General features: G+C 43.1%; 1 protein-coding gene across 1 annotated transcript; it reads right to left on the bottom strand.

Moving 5' to 3' along the window:
* Positions 1 to 283: 283 nt before the first annotated feature.
* On the bottom strand, positions 284 to 4,636 carry LOC149299121 (protein kinase C theta type-like). The gene is made up of 9 exons (XM_089486601.1): positions 4,563 to 4,636; positions 4,229 to 4,304; positions 3,514 to 3,675; positions 3,284 to 3,375; positions 2,798 to 2,906; positions 1,983 to 2,174; positions 1,551 to 1,679; positions 554 to 577; positions 284 to 337 (listed from the first exon to the last, which is right to left on the bottom strand). Exons 1-9 carry the CDS (start codon positions 4,634 to 4,636, stop codon positions 284 to 286), a joined length of 912 nt encoding a protein of 303 aa, XP_089342727.1.
* Positions 4,637 to 14,365: the final 9,729 nt, after the last annotated feature.

Genomic DNA, 14,365 nt, shown 5'->3' with positions numbered 1-14,365 from the left:
TCGTAGGGGCCAGCAGACATACTCTGATGGTGCGATGATCATATCTTGCGATTTTTCTGGCTCCGGCTACCCGGAGCCCCTCCCTTGCGGAATGTGTGTAGGTGGTCCGACTGACGTTGCGGGCAGTCCAGCTGGGCACCTGTGGACAACAAAGAAGGACAGTTTCAGGAGTCAGGCAGTGCAGGTACAGGAGCTGCTTTATTATTTCTAGAAGTTTAAAAGCTTACCGTAGAAGTGGATTTACTGAATGAGTGGTCTTTGTTGGGCCCACTTGATCAGCATTTCACAGCTTGGTGTTGAGAAGGATGCCATCTCTTTCCGTCAGCCAGGCTGGGCCCTAGAACAAATAATATAGACAGAAGCAGTACTGATGTAAAGGACTAGATCCAGTAAACGCTGTTAAGCGGTCGGAGAGCTGCTCTGTTGTTTAATGGTAGGGGCCAGCAGACATACTCTGTTGTATGATCAGTGCGATGATCATATCTGCGATTTTTCTGGCTCCGGCTACCCGGAGCCCCTCCCTTGCGGAATGTGTGTAGGTGGTCCGACTGACGTTGCGGGCAAACCAGCCGCGCACCTGTGGACAACAAAAAAGGACAGTTTCAGGAGTCATGCATTACAAGTATAGAAACTATTTTGGTATTTCTAAAAGTTTAAAAGCATGATGTCATGTGTGATGGTGGATGAGCTGCGCTGTGATGGTAGATGGCAGAGGGTGATGTGCTCTGCTGGCATAGTAGATGGCAGAGGGTGATGTGCCCTGCTGGGATGGTAGGTGGCAGAGGGTGGTATGCTCTGCTGTGATGGTATATGGCGGAGGATGATGTGCTCTGCTGAGATGGTTGTTGGCGGAGGATGGTATGCTCGGCTGGGATGGTTGATGGCGGAGGATGGTATGCTCGGCTGCGATGGTTGGATGGTGGAGGATGGTATGCTCGGCTGGGATGGTTGGATGGTGGAGGATGGTATGCTCGGCTGGGATGGTTGGATGGTGGAGGATGGTATGCTCGGCTGCGATGGTTGGATGGTGGAGGATGGTATGCTCGGCTGGGATGGTTGGATGGTGGAGGATGGTATGCTCGGCTGGGATGGTTGGATGGTGGAGGATGGTGTCCTCAGCTGCGATGGTTGATGGTGGAGGATGGTATGCTCTGCTCGGATGGTAGGTTCTGTTGTCGTTTGTTGCGCCTTCAATGCTTGATGTGATGCAGCAAGGAGGTGGTGTCCCAATCTGGTGACTTCAGCAACAATCTTCTGTAACTAATTTCTGGAAAAAAAAAAAAAAAAAAAGATTAAACTACTACTACTATACTACTATTGATAAAAGACAGTCCAGGCACAGCATGGGTGTCCTCTGATGGTCTGGTGCAATCAGCCTCCAAGAATGAGAGGTCGTTCCTCAGTTGTTGATGGAGATCCTCAGTTGTTGAAAGCTGTTGAAAGAAGAAAGATTATACCCTGATTTAAAGAACATGTCAACAGTTCTTACAAAACTTTTGAACTATTGCTAGAAAGTCTCGGATGGTTTAGTATAACGTGTGTGTACTTACCGACAGTGGAAGGTACGGTGGCAAGATTTTACGCGCCTCCAAGTCCTCCCAGTTTAGGCTGCTGTAGAATGGATGCAATCTGATGTCATCGCTGGCACCAAGTCGGCATCTTGGATCTTTCATCAAGAGCTATAAATAAAAAAAAAAAAGCAATTGCTGAATAGCACTCTTTTCTGACACTTGGGCCCATTGTCCCTCATTGCCAACATTTTGGAACACCTTATACTCCCATTAGGACTGGCGCATCAAAGAGAATGGTTGACAGAAGGGGATAATTGCTGTCAAAAAGTATATGGATCCTGATCCCACTCTTAACTAAATGAATGCCCCTAACGTGACTCTGTGGCCTTTAACATTGTTGCCACGTACCTAGTCAGATTACGCTCTTTACAGAACGGTCCCCAGGTGTAGACATCGGCGTGTCCCACTCACCTTAGTTAAGATGTCCTTGCTCTCTTCTGTTAGCTGGCTTGGGTACCAGTACTCCTCGGTGACGATGAGGTAGAAGTAATCCCTCTTGGGCAGCCATTCTGAGAATGGGAGGCGCCCCGCCAACATGCTGTAGAGGATGACTCCGAAAGACCACCAGTCCGCTGTAGCGCCGTACGCCTTGTTAAGAAACACCTGCAAGAAAAAAAGTAATAATTTGAGATAACCTTTTCTCTGACCTTCTTTAGAAACAAAATAGATCTCATGATTATATCAGCTCCTAAACTACAGAATAATACAAAAGAAACGAATGTGGCATTTTTACGTGGCACTATACCAAGAATTCAAAAAGTAAGCCTGTTGGACTTAAAAACAAACCCATTTCTTGGTGGACGTTGGTCTTTAGTATACATTTCTAATTTAACCCTTTCTGGTATAGTCCTTCCCCGCACTATATGGTATACTCTGAGGTTCATGGGCTGCACGTGTAATCTACATGTAATTCCTGCAACATACATTGGATACATCTACTAAGGGGGAGGGGCTTTTAAATAGTTTCATTTATTACTTTTACTATTTGATTTGGTGTTTATAGGGAAATAATGGGGTGTTTTTAAACATTTTTACCAATATGTTGTGATGCAGTAGTTTATCCTAATTTAGATGCCTGTTAACTAACCCTAGCATCCAGAGGGTTAAATTGTGTTCCCTTTTCCTTGTGTTCCCTTTGCTTCTACCAATATTCAGCAAAATTAGAAAGCACAATATATAAAAATAGAAATTCTCACCTCTGGGGCCATATGGGTGTGTGTCCCTGCTGCTCCTCTGGTTGTGGTGTCCCCGGTGATGTCCTCTGCAACCAGGCCAAAGTCCGCGATCTTCAAATGTCCATCGCCGTCCATCATCACGTTGTCAGGCTTGAGGTCCCTAATCCGAAAGATAAACATTATTTATTTTTAAAATTACATTTTTTTTAAAAAGTGCAAAAACAAAACCAGGGAAACAGAAGAGAGAAGAGAGTTCAGATATGAGAGGTCACTATAAAAACAACCGATGAATGACTCCACGTCTGTGTAGAAATTGGAGGCCACAGATGATCTCTGCCGAATAAAACCTGGTAGAAGAAAAAAAAAAAAAAAAGAGATGAACAGGCTAGTTACGGACATATGGATCATTGTATGGAGCATAGTGATATACATTATGAAACTGTGTCCACTAATAGGTATCCACCCCTGACCCTTTTACCTCTGCCCAGTCACAGTTCCCCTTCTCTCAGACCCCTTCTCTTTCACGTCATAACTTACTGCGCTGATTGGGGCTGCAACCGGCCGGCTTTCCGGAGATACCTGTCCAGGCTCCCTGCGCTGAGGTACTCCATCACGAGGAATGCGTGGTCCTGATGAAAAAGACACAAAAAAAGCACATGACCATATGTTGAAGCATTATAGATATAGATGCCCGGTTAGATCTGGAGAAGGAGCATAATGCCAGCCATATATTCAAGTGGACAAGGCTTTCAAATGAAATCTCCTACTGGTGACTGGAAAGCGGCAAAGCCACGGCACAAAAAGGCGCTCTCTCCTGCGAGCTCCAGTATTCTTCTTTCTCGCAGGATGCTGCTGGTACTCGCCGCTCTTTTCCTGATGACTTTTACAGCCACCAGCAGTCCAGCGTTCCTCCAGGAAGCCAGCATGACCTGAATGAAACACAGATGGGAGATACGGTTAGGTCAAGTACATGATGATCAGTAATTGCATTTGCTTAAAGCTTAGCATTAATAAAACGGCTGACCTGGGCCAGGGAATGGCCCTGTTCTCAGGGTGCCCAGTTATTTGGCTACTCATTACTGCAACTTGGCACTGGTGGCACATATACAATAAATGACCCGGTCATAGCGCTTTTAAGCACTAGGCTTCATAGCCTAGTTAAAAATACCCATATTTAATGTGAAGTGACCAATTGGCATCTGGATTAGGCTGCACAAATGGCCAATGAGCTGAAGTACGGGCAGTGTATTTCTTACAGTGAGACTGTTACTCATTTTCTATTTGAAAACAAAACAAAAAAACAGTATAATAGATATTTTAATTATTATTTAAAAAGTAAATGTTTTCATCCAATCCCCACTCTTTCTGAATGTTCTAATGTAGTCTAATATATTTTAGATATCCTGGGATTTCCTTGAGCAGTAAATTGTAGCTAACATGTTTGGTTTTCCAGGATTATGTTGCCAACTATGGGAAACTCACAAGGTTGCCACTGAAAGGGTTGCACTCTGAGGGCTGGTTGATGTGGTATTTGTAAATATGGATTTCCTTCTGTGTTCTATTTAGCATCAAAGATACATTGTTACATGCCCAATACAGTAGTGATTGAAAGCTCCATCAGCCAATGGCTGCCTTGCCTGCTGCCCAACTGCCACGGAGATGTCTGTTAGCTCCTCAGTCTGCTCCCTCCCATGTAATGATTATCATACAAACTATCTTCCTGTAGCTTTCCAGATCAACCAATTAAGCTCAAATACATGGATATAACTTTCTGGATGGAATTTAAACTGGATAGAAGAAAAGCTTATAGACTTACTCGGCCAAATCCTCCTCTCCCCAGTTGGCGGTGGTATGCGAAGTCCTGTACAGAGAGGCTCCTCGCCGGTCCATCCGTTGATGCGCTTGATGGCCTCCTCTTCTTTTCTGCATCTCTTCGGGGGCTGCTGCTGCTGTCGTCGCCGTCCGCTTCCCTCTTCCTCTTCTTGGGGTTCCCGTCTCCGGTCTTCTTCTTTGATCTTGCTTGAAGGTCTCTCTGCTCAGGTGAAGCTTGGCTCTTCTCCTCAACTCTTCTCTTGGTCTTCCAAAAAGCAACAAAAGCCATTCCTTGGGTATACGTGCAAAGCCTCGAAAAACTCAGCTGCCACGTACAGTGCGCGGAAAAGCACAAGGATATGCCAGGCGGCGCCCTATATATATAGGTTTGTGTTGATGATGTCATCGCAAATGACCAGTAAACTGGCATGCGGCGATGGCGGCCATCTTTGTTTGGGTTTTTTTTTTCAGTTGTTTTTTTTGTACATCTTACAAACATGTATGTTAGTAAATCCCTAATTAAAAAAATGATACCAAAACAAATGTAAGATAAACTGCTTTGTTATTAACACGTGCAAACCATGCTTTGTCTTTTTAACTATTAAATATTATGGAGTTTTGTGTGTGGTTTTTTAAAAATATATATATTAATGATGATGTAGAGAGGTTCATGTGTCTCTAACTGTATGTATATAATTTTTAAAGGCAGGTAAGTTAGGCTAATGGGTAATTATAACACTTTTCATATAGCCATCTCTTATAAAGTATGTTGCAAAAAATAACCATTTTCTGTGCACCCTTTGAACTTTAGTTAAATAATCTATTTTTCACTATTTAAATATATATATATATATATATATATATATATATAGTTGTGTGTATATGTGTGTGTATTTACCTTTAGAGTCCCATAAGGTGGGGTGAGGGGGCAAAAGAGGAATTGGTAAATTAGTTACACAGATAAGAAAAGGGAACAAATCCTTGTTGGGGCATTTATCCAGGGGTGTGAAGACGGTAAGGAGCATTTGTAGGAGAGGCTTGGTTTGAACATTCTCACTCCGCTATTCATTATCATGGTCCAACGCTAACATATTTACATAGCAGAAGGGCTGAGCCGGCCCGTATACTTCATAATAAAATGGGTGAGGGAACTCTGGAGAAATCTCATCGAGGCCCCCCACATTGCTCATGGTGGGCATTTACAGGGGTCTCTGGTGGGAGACTTAATGATGCGCTATGGACACTGTGCTTATGAGATTTCACTAACTGATGGATATAAGAGAGGATGGATGTTGTTAAGAACCTGGGACCTTCCCTGTGAAGGCTCCCTCATTTCCGGGAAGATCCATGCATGCTGAGGGCACAAGGAGGGCTATCTCCAGACATCCTTATGTTGGAGTGGAGTAGGATAGGCAGTGATCTCTGTAGGGCCGAGATCACCTGGTTTCTACAGGCAGTGTTTGTCATCCTCAAAGCAAGTTTGTCCCCAAAACATTTGTAAATAAAAATTATTTATTGCAAAATCATTATGGACAATGCATTCAATATGTCCAAAGTCCTAGAGGGAAGTCCTACATGTAGTAACTGTAACTGGAGTTTATAGAATGTTTATCCCTTGCTTTCGAGGTATATACATACAAAACCGTGCTATAAAATCCCGTTACAGTTACCACATGGGGAACATGCCCAACAAGGTCCTGTCGAATCGAAAACAAAACTCAAAGCAGCAGGAGGCTTGATTCATAGCACCGAACGGTTTCAATAAACATTGCAGCCATCACATACAGTTAAATGCATACGATAGTTGGGAGGTAACTTCTAATTTTTGTGCTGACACCCCCCCCCCCATTATACATAGTTGGGGAAATTCTGTAGAATCCCCCATATGCTGTTATCCTTTCCGACCATCTCTTCAGCTATTTGCTGCGAAGGATACATGTTCTGCCCTATCGGATTGTGTCCCTATGAGCCCAGGCTGCGCGTTTTATGAAAATAACATCAATTTTGCATAGGTGTCACATTATTCTGCCTCATTGCCGGGACTGGAAACCTGTGGACACCGAGGAATACGGAAACTTTAAATGACCCTGCATTCCCCATGCACAGGGAGGCGATAAATCTCTACTGCCCACAGAAACCTGTCAGTGATGTTCATAGAACCGCAAAAGGTTTAAACGTAACTGAAAGTGGTATACCTGACGTCAAATATAACATTGATCTCTTTAAATACAGCTCACCCAATTTTATGTAGGGTTTTTGTCGCAGTATATGGATAATACACTTTGAAGTACGTTCCTACTGTTACAGAACTACTAGGTTTAAATACTTTTAAAGCAGTTTTATCAGCTGGAGACAGTTGGTGGCAGTGGATCACTAGAAATAGGTAGGTCATGGTTAAAGTGGTCTGTGAGTGGTTAGGGCCAGTATCTGACATGAAGACTGAGAAAGAAGTCACAAAAGTGAAGCCAAAACAATAATTTTAGTGGTTAAGTGAGAGGACAATAAACTCAAGCATTCAGGACACTTTGGTCCCTTCTTAAGGGTTAGTTTGGCTAAGTGATGGGAAGTTTGGATAAGTAAAGTGAATCGGATCATTTCGAGTCGTTCGTTGAAATGATCCGATTCATGATCCGAATCTTTGGATCACGCAGTGTGCCTCACAGGAGTTACTGTTTCCCAGTCCCTCCCTGCAGTCACACTGATGACTGGCCCCGCCCCTTTCATTAGAGTTCATGAACCCTCCTGCCTGCCTACTCTGGTGATGTCACTGAAGGCAGAGAATCGTTCAGAGAATCGTATCTTACAGAGGTTCGAATCATTCAGAGAATACCACTGACACCATACTTTTATAAATAAATACATTAATAATCTTCACTGCCCCCCAGGATTTAGATTCCCCTTAGTTTGCCCACCTTTACCTCTAACTGCCCCTTAAATTAACGTTATTAAATTAATTAAATTAACCCTCGGTCCTCAGCACTAAATTAACCCTAAACACCCCATTAACCATAGCTGCCCCTAAATTAACTCTTAACACCCCATTAACCATAACTGCAACTAAATTAACCCTAAAGACCTCATTAACCCTAACCGCCCCCAAATTAACCCTAAACACCCCATTGAGGGGCAATTATGGTTGATGGGCTGCTAAGGGTTAATTTAGGGGCAGCTATGGTTAGTGGGGTGTTTAGGGTTAATTTAGGGGCAGGTATGGATAATGGGGTGTTTAGGGTTAATTTAGGGGCAGGTATGGTTAATGGGGTGTTTAGGGTTAATTTAGGGGCAGTTATGGGTAAAGAAAAAATACACCGTAGTGGAACGGTAAAACGGTATTTTACCTAATACACAGGAATACGAGTATTTTTACATTTTTTTTTGTTATCTATTATGCAGTTAGTCAGCATATGTTATATACAAACAGAAATTTGGAAAAACCAATAGCCATTTAAGGTCCCCCCCTTAATTCATAATGCACCTGACTTACAGAGATTTCCCTTTGCTCCCCTGATATGCCACTCTGCCCCCAGATGCCTCAAGTGGGAATAGCTAATGCCAGTGTCCCCCTTTTGATAAGTGTGAAGCAATTAACTTAGATATAGCAATTTTCACATGCGTTCTTACACATAGTCATGGAGTAGGACCTTTAGAAAAGCTGACAGAGGAACAATACTGGTTTGTGTTACAGCACTAGGTTGGAGAGAAGTACTCAAGGATAATATGAATCATATGATCATAAGAAAGTATATTCCTGTAGCTTTCCAGTTAAACCAATTAAGTTCAAATGCATGGATATAGCTTTCTGTATGGAATTGAAACTGAATCCTCAAACTCATTTTCAGTTATTAGAAATAAATGCAGCTTCATTATTGGAGCTTTTGAAGAAACCTATTTGAGGTCATTTTCGTTTTGTTTTGTTGTTAAATTGTTTTAATGAGTCCCAAAAGGTGGGGTGAGGGGGCAAAAGAGGAATTGGTAAATGGGTTACACTGATAATAGAAGGGAACAAATCCTTGTTGGGGCATTTATCCAGGGGTGTGAAGACGGTAAGGAGCATTTGTAGGAGAGGCTTGGTTTGAACATTCTCACTCCGCTATTCATTATCATGGTCCAACGCTAACATATTTACATAGCAGAAGGGCTGAGCCGGCCCGTATACTTCATAATAAAATGGGTGAGGGAACTCTGGAGAAATCTCATCGAGGCCCCCCACATTGCTCATGGTGGGCATTTACAGGGGTCTCTGGTGGGAGACTTAATGATGCGCTATGGACACTGTGCTTATGAGATTTCACTAACTGATGGATATAAGAGAGGATGGATGTTGTTAAGAACCTGGGACCTTCCCTGTGAAGGCTCCCTCATTTCCGGGAAGATCCATGCATGCTGAGGGCACAAGGAGGGCTATCTCCAGACATCCTTATGTTGGAGTGGAGTAGGATAGGCAGTGATCTCTGTAGGGCCGAGATCACCTGGTTTCTACAGGCAGTGTTTGTCATCCTCAAAGCAAGTTTGTCCCCAAAACATTTGTAAATAAAAATTATTTATTGCAAAATCATTATGGACAATGCATTCAATATGTCCAAAGTCCTAGAGGGAAGTCCTACATGTAGTAACTGTAACTGGAGTTTATAGAATGTTTATCCCTTGCTTTCGAGGTATATACATACAAAACCGTGCTATAAAATCCCGTTACAGTTACCACATGGGGAACATGCCCAACAAGGTCCTGTCGAATCGAAAACAAAACTCAAAGCAGCAGGAGGCTTGATTCATAGCACCGAACGGTTTCAATAAACATTGCAGCCATCACATACAGTTAAATGCATACGATAGTTGGGAGGTAACTTCTAATTTTTGTGCTGACACCCCCCCCCCCCCATTATACATAGTTGGGGAAATTCTGTAGAATCCCCCATATGCTGTTATCCTTTCCGACCATCTCTTCAGCTATTTGCTGCGAAGGATACATGTTCTGCCCTATCGGATTGTGTCCCTATGAGCCCAGGCCGCGCATTTTATGAAAATAACATCAATTTTGCATAGGTGTCACATTATTCTGCCTCGTTGCCGGGACTGGAAACCTGTGGACACCGATGAATACAGAAAACTTAAATGAAGCTGCATTCGCCATGCACAGGGAGGCGATAAATCTCTACTGCCCACAGAAACCTGTGAGTGATGTTCACGGAACCGCAAATGGTTTAAATGTAACCAAAAGTGGTATATCTGACGTCAAATATAACATTAATCTCTTTAAATACAGATTGACGCATAACATATAGAAAACAGTAGCTGCGGTACATTGATTTCTGAAGTATTTCGTCATAGCTGCACGGTATAACTTTGTATCCAGTGCATAGTACAGAGGAGTTTAGCACTTGCGGCTAATGCTCCAAGTTTAGATCCGAAGAGTGCTGAGTGTGCTAAGGTGCCTGTCATCTTTTACAGAGGGCACCCGGGATTTGTTGAGCCCTCATTTAGGCAAGCAAGTGTTTTTTAAATGTATTTTATGCGGATATAACCACAGTCTCACCCACCAGTGCTTGTTTTGTACAATCCTCTGGTGAGGGCAGAGGCAAGTGCTTCTGCTGGCACTGGTACTGTGCTAGTGGAGACCGCAGTCCCATCCACTACCACAGTCTCTGGGGCCACAGAGAGAGAGGTGAGCAGAGGCCAGCGGTACTCTGCCCCGATGCCAGCTCTTCTGCTGGTGCTGTAATACCCAGGCTCTGGGGCAGTCCGCCAAACACTGTCTAGCAGCTGTCGGTATGCCCTTTCCAGCTGCCGCCCTTTTATGACCAGATAGTCCAGATCAGGTCTTCTTCGAGACCAAGCATAGCCTCTGTATTCTCCAATGTCCTCCAGATCAGAGTCCCCTTCACTGCGGAATTCAAAGAAATCAGTGAGACTCTCCCACAACAATCCAGGGCCATCAAAATCCTCTCCCTCTGGAGACCATTCTGTCACATTCCCCAAATATGCTTGCTGTGCATGCCGCTGCAGAGCCCGATATCGGTTGTCCAGCTCTACCTCCTGTTGTACCAGCTTGTCCAATTCGGATACCCATTGCTCCTGGGGTTGCTGTCCCAGGAATGTCATCCATCGGTCCCGCTGGTCCCTAATCCTTTGTCTGGAGCTTGGAATACACTGACCTCGGCATATAACCCCTTAAGGACAATGGGCGGTCCCTAAACCCATTGAAAACAATGCATTTTGAGCCTGTACATGTACGGGCTTTGTCATTAAGGGGTTAATAGCCTCCTGGAGGGCCACCTCCCATAGTGACCCTTGAATCTGTTGCCTCAGTTCCTGATATTGTTCCGGAGGCAGAGCAGGAGGGGATGACCCGCAGCAGCCCCTGGTATTCTGAGGCCACGTCCGTGTCCCTGTCTAGGCGGGGCCGGCGCCACCTATAGGCAAAGTAGGCGCCCGCAGAGGGGCCCCATAATATGCCTTTTAACCCCCTTTATGCCACTGTGCCTCCAGAAATGCCTTTTAACCCCCTTTATGCCACTCTGCCTCTAGAAATGCCTTATATCCCCCTACATGCCACTCTGTCCCATGATGTGCCAGAGTGGCATATAGGGGTATAAGGCATTTCTGGAAGCAGAGTGGCATATAGGGGGTATAAGGCATTTCTGGATGCAGAGTGGCATATAGGGGGTTAAGGCATATCATGGGGCAGAGTGGCATATAGGAGTGTATAAGGCATATTATGGAGGCATAGTGGCATATAGGGGGTATAAGGCATTTTGGGGGGCAGAGTGGCAAGCCTGGGGCAGATGTGCATAACTGGGGGGGGGGGCAGGCTGGCAAATAAAAGTAAATAAAAACAAGAAAAAAAAAATCTCAATCATAGCTTTTATTAAATATAAAAAAATAGTTTAAATGAATTAATAAAGAAATAAAAGTTTCTTACAAGAATATCGTGAAGAATAATGTGATCACTGAATAAAATGGAACTTTTCAAATTTAATTTATTAGGGCCTTTTAACACTTTTGCTTTCTGGCATTTTAATACAAAGAATGTGATAAAAACAATGGTTTATAGTTATTTGTATGGCAAATAGTGTGACTCGGGTACGTATTAGGGGTGCGTGTGGGTACATGAGCTTCACCGCGAGATAAACTAAAATATGGTGCTGGTCTTCAAATGTTTCCAGGACTGCTTTTCATTCCCAGTCCGGCCCCGGCCGCGGTCATTCATTAGAAGCGCGGCCGCGGCTCGCAGTCACTATGGGAAGGAGTGGGAGCGAGTCAGCCAGTTAGGAGGACCTTATGGGAGCGTCGCGGCACGCGACGTCAGATATACCACTTTCGGTTACATTTAAACCTTTTGCGGTTCCGTGAACATCACTCACAGGTTTCTGTGGGCAGTAGAGATTTATCGCCTCCCTGTGCATGGCGAATGCAGCTTCATTTAAGTTTCCTGTATTCATCGGTGTCCACAGGTTTCCAGTCCCGGCAATGAGGCAGAATAATGTGACACCTATGCAAAATTGATGTTATTTTCATAAAATGCACAGCCTGGGCTCATAGGGACACAATCCGATAGGGCAGAACATGTATCCTTCACAGCAAATAGCTGAAGAGATGGTCGGAAAGGATAACAGCATATGGGGGATTCTACAGAATTTCCCCAACTATGTATAATGGGGGGGGGGTGTCAGCACAAAAATTAGAAGTTACCTCCCAACTATCGTATGCATTTAACTGTATGTGATGGCTGCAATGTTTATTGAAACCGTTCGGTGCTATGAATCAAGCCTCCTGCTGCTTTGAGTTTTGTTTTCGATTCGACAGGACCTTGTTGGGCATGTTCCACATGTGGTAACTGTAACGGGATTTTATAGCACGGTTTTGTATGTATATACCTCGAAAGCAAGGGATAAACATTCTATAAACTCTATCTGTCTTTACGTGAAGAACTGAATGTGCACCATCATGGATATTCCAAGAAAAAATGTTTTACTGGGACGTATAAAACAGACATTTATAAAACAACATTTATCTGCCTCCCTCTGATGATACTATATATATATATATATATACACACACACACACATGCATACAGATACATAGACAACAAAGGTGGCTTTTGGCCCTTTAATTAGTCACTTGTGTTAATATGAGTAGGACAGAGAAACTGCTATATTGGGAGGTGTAGAGAATCTACTATAATGCTCGTACATATTACCATGTCCACAATGCTGAACTATTCTCGTTCTTAAGTATGATGACGTCAAATCGTGCAATCGGTGTTTTACAAATGAGTCACTTAAGCACTATTTTTTCACAGCGTGGCAGTGTGCAATTACTCTGTGACCTTTATCATCTACCCCATTCTGAAATTTTAAAATAGAACCTGACTGATGTGTGCTATGTGGGCTACAAGATCGCAATGCGGGGTAGATAAGAGAAACACAGTGCAAATATAGATTTGTGAAGGTATATACGTATACACAATGTGTAAAGACAATAACTTAAACGCACACACACACATATATATATATATAATGATTCCCAATAACCATGATATTTCAAAGTTTGGACAAAGTGCTCAATCTGTTGTCAGCAGAAGGCTTCCCATCTCCAGGCTTCACCCACGTTGGTTTCTTTAGCATCTCAGTAAGATCCACACCTCGGACGGATCTGCTGAGCAATGATTGAAGGCTTGCATTTGATTTCAAATCACATACCAGACATTGGGACAAAATGTCACCATTGGCCAATTTCACCACTGTGGACTTTAACAGATACTAATAAATCTAACACTACCTGCTATGTGTAGCAGCTAATCCATATGTGGCCTTCTAGCATTGTAGCGGTGCATTAGGAGGACACTCCTGACTTCTCACGTTCCCCATACGATGATGAAAAGCGGTTCATAAGGTGAACTGTGCCGTTTTCTGGTAAGAAGAACCCTCGTTGTCCTTCCAGCGAGCAGCCATTGGAGTTTAAATGAATGAAGCACAATTTATAGGGCATTGTAGCAGCTGAAGTGGTGTCTAAAAGAGCCAGGAGCCGGTTATAGCTAAAAGACCAACATGTAGATGATTATATCCCAGCACAGGCAAGGCTTTCTTTTTATTTATGGTTGCCTTGTGTCCATAGTAACATTCATAATAAGACAATATTACACTACCCGTTTTTGCAAGCTTTTTGTTTGCTCGATCCGCTTTTGTACAATTTCATTATTATTTAAAAAGCAATATTTTTCTTGCAATTATGCCGATTGGTGATTTAACAAAAGCACTTTCTTTTTGTCACAATGAATCTGCAACAATGTGAACCATTACAGCACCCAGGTTTTTACTTCTATAGCTATTAGTTATGTTTTTCAGGCCGATAGCCCTTATCTGTCATCACATAGTCCTTCCATTCTTGTTTCTGAGCGTCTCTTTATATCACAAGACACAATCATAATATATTTCAAAGCGTGTCTCTCTATTACACTGCATCCCCGACTCATTTACTGCTCAGAAGGTTAAAGGGAAACTGCCACCATCTTTAGCAATAAAAATATTAAAATACTGTATGTTTTTTTTAAATATTGTGTCATATAATGTTTTCAGACATTTCTGTGTGTCCTAACCTGACATCATAGTCCAGTCCCAAACAGCCTGACTCCTTATACCGCCTTTGTACCCATAGAATGGCTTAGTCTTAATCGCTCTGTCACAAACTCTGACAAACCAAGTCTATGGAGGAACAGACTTCATTAAGAATCAGCTCGGTGTGGTGTTGAACAGATAAAGCCAATGATAGCCTTTAGGTTTGTGGATAAAGAATGTTAATAAGAGCAAA

This window comes from Sceloporus occidentalis, unplaced genomic scaffold (assembly GCF_023333645.1).
Source record: "Sceloporus occidentalis isolate IW3139 unplaced genomic scaffold, rSceOcc1.0.p SCAF_29, whole genome shotgun sequence".
In the NCBI taxonomy this organism is placed as follows: domain Eukaryota; kingdom Metazoa; phylum Chordata; class Lepidosauria; order Squamata; family Phrynosomatidae; genus Sceloporus; species Sceloporus occidentalis.
Note: the sequence above shows the minus strand (reverse complement) of the source record. Positions and strands in the feature narration are given on the sequence as shown.